This window comes from Anopheles merus, chromosome 3R (assembly GCF_017562075.2).
Source record: "Anopheles merus strain MAF chromosome 3R, AmerM5.1, whole genome shotgun sequence".
Classification (NCBI taxonomy): Eukaryota; Metazoa; Arthropoda; class Insecta; order Diptera; family Culicidae; genus Anopheles; species Anopheles merus.
In genome coordinates, this window is record NC_054084.1 from 44,396,761 (window position 1) to 44,405,115 (window position 8,355).

At 43.3% G+C, this 8,355-nt stretch overlaps 2 protein-coding genes across 2 annotated transcripts; one reads left to right on the top strand and one right to left on the bottom strand.

The window, feature by feature from the left end:
* Positions 1 to 2,201: 2,201 nt before the first annotated feature.
* Positions 2,202 to 4,113, bottom strand: LOC121596411 (retinal dehydrogenase 2-like). Its single transcript, XM_041921317.1, has 3 exons — positions 3,895 to 4,113; positions 3,032 to 3,812; positions 2,202 to 2,956 (listed from the first exon to the last, which is right to left on the bottom strand). Exons 1-3 carry the CDS (start codon positions 3,928 to 3,930, stop codon positions 2,304 to 2,306), a joined length of 1,470 nt encoding a protein of 489 aa, XP_041777251.1. The 5' UTR covers positions 3,931 to 4,113; the 3' UTR covers positions 2,202 to 2,303.
* A 1,384-nt stretch (positions 4,114 to 5,497) lies between these two features.
* On the top strand, positions 5,498 to 7,246 carry LOC121596412 (trans-1,2-dihydrobenzene-1,2-diol dehydrogenase-like). The gene is made up of 3 exons (XM_041921318.1): positions 5,498 to 5,896; positions 5,964 to 6,505; positions 6,673 to 7,246. The coding sequence occupies exons 1-3, from the start codon at positions 5,689 to 5,691 to the stop codon at positions 6,940 to 6,942; spliced, it is 1,020 nt and encodes a 339-aa protein (XP_041777252.1). The 5' UTR covers positions 5,498 to 5,688; the 3' UTR covers positions 6,943 to 7,246.
* Positions 7,247 to 8,355: the final 1,109 nt, after the last annotated feature.

The following is an 8,355-nucleotide window of genomic DNA, read 5'->3' on the forward strand; positions in this document are numbered from 1 at the left end:
GCTTTCAGTACGTTTGGCCGCCTTTCATTGAAGATTTCGTGGAATAACTTGTACAATGGTGTTTTTGTGAGTGGTACCGGAGAAAGTAACAACCGACATTCCGATCGTTGCTGACGTTCATACTGCACTCCATTCACAAGGAACCCCATTTTGCTTGCCAATGCAAAACAGACTTCCACTTCTCGGGCTGAAAAATGTCTTACAATTTTACGTTTCAACCTACTCCCTCGTGTTTCACCGACATTCTTTCCACTGTACACGAGCTCATCCAGCAAGACAGCATTTCTTTCCGTGTCTCCAATACTATCAACGTTTGATAGAAATATGCTTTGAAGTAAAGTTCAAACGGGACGAATACTTGCTGGAAACCGACATTCGACTGCTGCACTCAATCGTTCTTTCTCTCTCTCTCTCTCTCTCTCTCTCTCTCACGCACACACACACACACACACTCACACACACAAACACACACACTGTCTATCCCTCTCTCTATGCACTCTCTTCCTGTGGAATGATGCTTCAGTTGTTGCCTACTTTGACTTTAGATTTCTTCGAATCGTTGGATTCCTATTTCTTCCTTGCCAAAGTCAAGTGGAGTCTTTGCTGTGAGTTGGACAATGGCGTGCTGCATTGCTATCATCATTGATGCCATTTCGGCGTTCAATTGAGCACACTTCAGCCGATTGATGCAAGTGGCTACCAACGATGGGTACGTCAAAACGAACGATTGGGTTAGCATTACATGGAAATGGCATCTGAGAGCACAAGATGTGAAGAGTGAGGCAAATGATTGTATCGATAAGTAGGCAATTGTTGAAGCTAGTTTCAAACTTCTGTCTTCGTGGGTTAGTAAGAAGAATATGCAATAAAAAGCTCAGCATCGAATAAAGGTGCAGCGTTCAGTGGCATCTTGCAGCACGTGTCGTGTCGCATAGTCTAAGAATTGTTCGCATTCCCAACATCAATCCAGTCTCAAGCATCACCTTTAAACGAATACCTTTTCTCTGGGAAATTTCACAGGATTGTTCTGCAACACAATGCTGTCTGGTGTAAAAATAGCATTACATTATTTAATCTAATACTCCCATCGCTATCGTTCACATAAAGCGTTAGACGCCTCATTGCGCTCGGAGCGTCACCTGGTCTAATTTTCATGCATCAATGCACCGACAATCTTTGGAGTCTTTGCGTTTCCTTTATATACCCGTTTCTTTCTATTTCATCCTTTTGCTCATCGTATGGCATTCCATGGAACAGCCCAGGGTACATTTTTCGTACCATTTTGATGGTGAATAATTGGATGGCATTAAGCTTTAATGTAAAAAACGTGGCTGGTGAAATCGCACCAACCGGAACCAACCGATGTAATTTGAGAAGTCAATTCGTTTGCACAGGGCTTTGTGATTGTGTTGTAGAAGATTTAATCCAAGAAATGGGTGTTTTTTATGCGTACATCGTACGAGTACGTGTTTGTAACGCTCCTTGAACGTTCGATAAATACTCATGTAAACGAACAGTTTTGGGTTTGGGATGAAATTTTGCAAGAACGAAATGGTTTTTAAAATCTATTATATAATGTATACTATACACATATAATGTTGGGTCATGGTACGCTATGGTACAGTCATCAAGTTGTACGACTTTACAACATGCCCGTCATGGGTTGAAGCCCCAAATAGACCCAACCCCATACGTAGGAGTGACTATCCTGTTATGGTAACCAATATGTCACTGAAAGCCAAGCCCCACTAGTGGGTGGTACAGGCAGGCCTTAACCGACAGCGGTTGTTGTGCCAATAGAAGAAGAAGAAGAAGAAGAAGGATATAATAAAAAAAAATTACACAGTAAATGTGTAAAATTAAATATTTTGTTTAATGACAACTATTCATTCAGTTGCAGGAAATTGAGCTTAAAATGAGTTCAAAAGATTAAGTGTATTAGTTAACATGTAAGCAAAGACCACCTTCTCTTACCATGTTCAACTGTCCCTTTTTGGCTATCCGTAATGTTATCAATGTCTCTTATCGAACAGCTGGCGCTGGCAGCCGTTTTCTCCCAGCGTCTTCTTTGTCGACTGAAGATTTATCGCATTGCTTTAGCGCTGCCGTTTCCCAAAAATACATGTCGAGGGCTTGTTTTCGACCGCACTTAACGGCTCCACAGCGATGAGCGACTTGAGATAAGAGCACAAAAATAAAGCTACAGGTAAAGATGAAGATGTATTTGTTTTGAATAACAACAGAGCACGACAAAGCAACAATCGTAAATCTTGATAACTGAAATCGCTGAAAAGCAGACCCTTTTAAATTTTAGCTGGAAGTCGGATGGAGACGGATTTTGTCTCCAGGTAACCTTCGAGCGAGTCTTTGCCCAGCTCACGCCCAATGCCGGACTGCTTGTAGCCGCCGAACGGAGCCTGGTTTACTACGGCCAGGTAAGTGTTGACCCAAACGGACCCAGCTTCCACCGCATGGCTGAAGGTGAGGGCCTTGTTGATGTCGTTCGTGACAATACCAGCGGCCAGTCCAAACGAGGTATTGTTGGCGCGTTCGATCGCCTCGTCCAGTGTGCGATATTTGATAATGCTCTGCACCGGACCGAATATTTCTTCCTTCGCGATAGTCATGTCGTCCGTGACGTTGGAAAAAATCGTTGGCTCAATGAAGTAACCCTCGTTGCCGACTGTCTTGCCTCCAGTGACCAGTTTCGCACCCTCCTTCTGACCGACCTCGATGTAGCCGAGGATCTTCTTGTACTGCGTATCATCGATCTGTGGCCCGTGAACAGTTCCTTCCGTGAACGGGTTGCCAACTTTGCGCGCCTTTGCCAGTTCGCTCGCTTTCTGGACGAACTGATCGTAGATGCTCTCGTGTACAAAGGTACGCGTAGCCGCTATACAACACTGTCCCTGGTTCTCGAACACTGCCATGTAAGCGATCATAGCCGCCTGGTCAACTGTGGATATGAAAAAGATAGCGAATGCAATGGAAATTTTTATGACTGATCAAATACGTGAACCACCATACTTACCATTAGCATCTTCGCAGATGACGAGCGGACTCTTGCCACCCAGCTCCAGAGAAACCTTCTTCAGATTGCTAGTGGCTGCTGCTGCCATAATTATCTTTCCTACTTCAACGGAACCAGTGAAGGCAACCTTACGAATCTCCGGATGAGAGCTGATGGCTCCACCAGCCGTCGGACCGTAGCCAGGCACAACATTGATAACACCATCCGGGAAGCCAGCTTCCTTCGATAACGCCGCCATGTACAGAGCAGTCAGCGGCGTTTGTTCGGCCGGTTTCATGACAATCGTGCAGCCAGCGGCCAGAGCCGGTCCCCATTTCCATGCCAACATAGCTAGCGGATAGTTCCAGGGAATAATCTGTCCCACCACACCGACGGGTTCTTTGCGCGTGTACGTGAAATGAGGTCCATCCGATGGGATCGTATCACCCCCGACCTTGTCAGCCAGCCCGGCATAGTATCGGAACGTTTTGATCGAACCCTGCACATCGTACATGGCATTCGGGAACGGTTTTCCATTGTCCAGCGATTCAAGCGAAGCGAGCACATTAGCGTCACGTTCCATCAGGGTAGACAGCTTCCAGAGCAGAGCACCCCTGGCAGAGGCATCCATCTGGCGCCAAGTGGACGTGCGTACAAAGGCAGTCTTGGCTGCTTTCACTGCCAATTCAACATCGGCCTTATCACCTTCGGCAATGTCGGCCAGTTTCTTGCCAGTGGATGGATTCACCGTGGGAAAGGTCTTTCCACTTACAGCATCCACAAACTGGTTGTTTATGAAGATCTGTGTACCCGCGAAACCATACCATTAGCCTCGTCCATTTTTTGATCATAAAATACAATTTACTACATGAGATTAAACTAACCTTGGTGTACTTAATTTCCTGATTCGGGTTCGCCATTGTATACAAGGTATATAAATAGTTTTCACAACACCAAAATAACAAATATATCACACTTTGTGCCGATCAAAAACGCTCAAGGTCAACCTGGAGTCAAAACCGCAGTATCAACCAGCACGACCGATGTCTGCGCGAAGAAGATGATGGAAACCGCCGTTCGCGAGGTGTGGCTTTCAATTTTTATACACAACTCGTTCGAACAGCGCGGCTTTAGTGTGCGTGCAATCTAACCGCGACCGAGAGATACGAAGGGCCTAACGCAACCAGCAATACACAATCCCCAACCTAACAGAGCGAATGAAGCCGGCCGGTAAAATTGGAATGTGTGCCGCCTAGGGGATGAAGCTGGTGTGTGAGCCGCTGTTTGTATTAGTACGATCGCTAATCAGCGTTCCGTACAGTGCATTACTTGCGTTTTTGTACACAATATTCCAGATGGTTCGTATCGAATGATGGGAGGGATGAATGTGTCAGATGCTCGATTTAAAAAAAAATCATTGCAATTAAAAATCCACCCTAGGTGTGTGAGTTACAGAATTATAAACAAAGTGATCGTCCATGGCCTATAAAATGTTTAAATTGTTCAACGAACAATAAACTATCCTTCAAGGGCTGTAAGAGCAAGTGACATCATGTTACAAAAAACTGGTTTCAATTACATTGCCTTTTTCAAATCTAATCTTTGTCACTTAGTCTACCACATTGACCTCTGGCGTATAGAATCAACATACGTTGAGATATAGTTACCCAAATACCCTCATCAGTGAACAAATGGAGTGCACAAATACAGATCCAGTGGTTTATCACATAAATGTGCAGGGCATTAAACAAATGATAACGCGATGGTGATGCATTATTATTTGTTGAGTTTGTGTGTTGGTGATCTTTGCAGTTGCCATCGTTTGTTTTGGCACTTCTCTGTGGAGAAATTCATTGTTTTGAATAAACAACTATAGGCTAGATATAAGAAGTTGGCTTGATAATAGTTATTCTACGGTACTTTTGTGTGTGTTTGTCGTAGAAAGATGTACCGGTATACGATTGTAATATAAACAAATATTTTATATTTAATGTATATTTTTTATAATATATTTTACTTTATTTTTTTTTGCTCTAGTTTCTAGTTCTAGTAAAATCACACCAGAATATCGTTCAATGAAATTCCTGCTGGTAGGAAAATGATCTTTACCGTTAAATAGCAATTCTGCTCTATCATTATGTTTGTGTTCAGTTGACCGTATATCTGGGATTTTGTTTGACTGGTGATAACAACTCCCCTACTTGAACAGATTTCTACCAATGCAGATGTACGCAGAGTTTTTTTTTATTCTGATTAAACAGCCATCCCCCTTCTTTTAAACAGGCCTATCAATAGTGATAGTAAATATAGCATTGATAGTAATCATAAAAATAGCAATAGATTTTTTATAGTTATAAGATTCTTATTTTAGCACGATAATTAGGATAGCTGACATTTTTTTATTGTTAATTTTTTACACGAAATATACATGGGTAAACATAAACTTGTGTCCCACGCTGTAACTGAGCAAGTTGACAGCATATCTTGTTTGTATTTTTTGTGTATTCAGACAAGTGGTTTCCCATTCTCAACCACCTTCTATTTTAGTTTTACGGCATAAATACGGTGGCCTTTATCGGTTGCAGTTAGCCCCTTGTCCGTCTAATCAAGGTGCATCGGTGTATCATTACGTGACAGTTACACTATCAACTGTGTTGTAACCTAACTACAGAACAACGATGGGATCGCCACTTCGATGGGGAATTGCTAGCGCCGGCAAGATCTCGCACGATTTCGTGAATGCTGTCGGAACGCTGCCAGCGGCGGACCATCAGGTAGTAGCTGTAGCTGCCCGAAAGCTGCTGGATGCTGAAAAATTTGCCACTCTCCATGGTATTGAACGGGCATACGAAGGCTATCAGGCGTTGGCGAAAGATCCAAACATAGGTAGGTAGAACTGTCGTTTCTCACCTCAACAAGCATGGGATAAAGTTGTCCATACGGCCTTTCGCAGATGTCGTTTACATTGGGGCAGTTAATAACGCACACTACGAGCTCGGAGTGCTGATGTTACAGCACGGGAAGCATGTGCTGTGCGAAAAACCGCTCTGTCTGAACGAAGGCCAATCGAAGCGGCTCGTCAAGCTGGCAAGTGAACGGAATCTCTTCCTCATGGAAGCTATCTGGTCCCGATTTTTCCCGTTTTATCGTCAGCTCCGCGAGCGCATTGACCGTGGGGAGCTGGGAGAGATTCGCGAGGTGGAGGTAGAATTTGGGTTCGTACTGTCCGATGTCGATCGCTTGCGGCTCAAGAGTCTCGGCGGAGGCACCGTACTGGATCTGGGAGTATACACGATACAGATGTGTCTTTGGGCGTTCGGTGGAAAAGCACCGGAAAAAGTGGTGTCGTCTGGTGTGACCAACGACGAGGGCGTTGATTTGGAGGTAATGGCTGAGCTGCATTTTCCCGGCGGAGGTATTGGGCGTATGAAAACGAGCGCTCTGCGGCAGCTAAAGAATACCGCCGAAGTTCGTGGTAGTAAAGGCAATGTAACGGTAAGTTGATATGATCATCAGCATGGTTAAAACTACGTATTCCAGTTGTCGTCATCTTCAGTACATCCATTTATATTGAATTTCTATGGAATACATAATTAATTCTATATAAATCTATTAAAATAAAATATTGTTACACATTAACATACTTTATGTAATTTTTACAGCTACACGACTTCTGGTGTCCACAGTTACTCACCGATGTTGACGGCAAGGAACTAGTAGACACGCTTCCCAACGCTCGGCATCCGTTCAATTTTACTAACAGTTGTGGCTTACGGTACGAGGCAGAGGAAGTGCGCCAGTGCATTGTAGCTGGCCGATTACATTCGGCGTCTGTATCACATGTGGACAGTTTGCTAATTGCCCGCATCCAGGACCAAATTCGAAAGCAGGTAGGCGTAGTTTTCCCGGAAGATGAGCAGTTTGCTGTTTAAAATTCGTTATCATCTTCCATAAACACATTTATGCTGCTGTTTTAATTCAGTGGGGTTGGTTAAGTTAAGGTGTATTATTACTTTCATATAATCGTGAAAAGTCGTTTGGAGATTATCGGATTAAATCAAAATCAAACGTATGACAATCATACTGAAAAAAAAAAACAAATTACTGATAGTCTGTTCAACATTGTATCAGAAAAAAGAAAAGGAAAAATATGTTAAAAAAGGAAGGATTATTATTTTACTAAAAACAAGTTTGCTTGGTAATAACCATTAAATAAATATTCAACTACAACATAAATTTTGAAATATTTTTTGTGATAATTCTAAGGGAAATTTGTTGTGATGTTGTTGTATTGTTACAAAATTTCTAGCTCCATTACATTTTAGTACACGTTAGTATTGGCAGTGGGGCACACCATCAAAAATAGGGTAGTATCGAGTTAGTTTAATTTCATTCACGATTTTCCAGTGAACTTAAAATTTAAGTAAGCTGATTTATTGAATCATTTCATTGCCATGTGAATAGTCGTTCGTTTCCTTTTACACCGCGTTTAAAGAATACCTGAATCGAACGATTAGAATCGAGCGAGGTAACTTGACATCATTCTATTCCCACCTTGTTCATGCAAATGACGCAAACGGCACTAAATGTTGACTGTTTTCGCTCCCACCCTACTAACTAGCCGTTCGGCTTGAATAAATTTGACCCAACAGACTGATCCTTAAAGACGTTGGAAATAAAGACGGTCCTTGTACACCATGCGGTGTACAGCATGGATCGGTGATTCGCATTGTTACCTTCGTTACCTTCAACGTGTGCGGGGGAATAGGAGAATGTTGTCCATGGAAGTTGGGCGGTATGCATCGCGGATAGATGAGATTGCTAGCAAAGGCATTGACCCAGCTCACCAGAAACCAGCGTACCAAGCATACTACTGCTTGACGCTGTTCTCCTCTTCATGCTCTTCTATCAAGCACCTTGCCAATCAAGCACCTTCGTCTTGATGGAGAGGTTCGGTATTCGATGGCAACCGAAAGCAACCCAAGATAAAGATATCGCTTACCGATCCTTGTGGAGTGAACCTGTATCTGCTAATGCCATAAATTTATCCCTAAGCACCTTTCCTTGCATCGCTGCCTGCGACAGGATGGGGTTACCACATGCTTTTCCTTTCGCATTCCACGCATTCGGGGTGCGTGGTACGTGTAACTCTTTCACTTCGTACGAAATTAGATTGGAAATGATAGCCTTCCATTTGGCTTTTACCTAGCGCCAGAAGCCTTCACACGATAACAAGAAAACCGACACACATACACACTCATTGCCGGTTGTTGTGTCTGTGTTTGTGTGGTTTGTGTTAGAATGGCTAGAGGAACATTCGGCGCCAGTGGCCCGTCGAAAGTGGC

Bases quoted from the DNA above. Each gene is read 5' to 3' on its own strand.
- LOC121596411 (XM_041921317.1), bottom strand. From the start codon at position 3,930: ATGGCGAACCCGAATCAGGAAATTAAGTACACCAAG. The intron at 3,813-3,894 runs GTTAGTTTAATC...GCGGGTACACAG, and splicing joins AGGAAATTAAGTACACCAAG to ATCTTCATAAACAACCAGTT. The intron at 2,957-3,031 runs GTAAGTATGGTG...TCATATCCACAG, and splicing joins CATCTGCGAAGATGCTAATG to TTGACCAGGCGGCTATGATC.
- LOC121596412 (XM_041921318.1), top strand. From the start codon at position 5,689: ATGGGATCGCCACTTCGATGGGGAATTGCTAGCGCCGGCAAGATCTCG. The intron at 5,897-5,963 runs GTAGGTAGAACT...GGCCTTTCGCAG, and splicing joins GGCGAAAGATCCAAACATAG to ATGTCGTTTACATTGGGGCA. The intron at 6,506-6,672 runs GTAAGTTGATAT...TAATTTTTACAG, and splicing joins GTAGTAAAGGCAATGTAACG to CTACACGACTTCTGGTGTCC.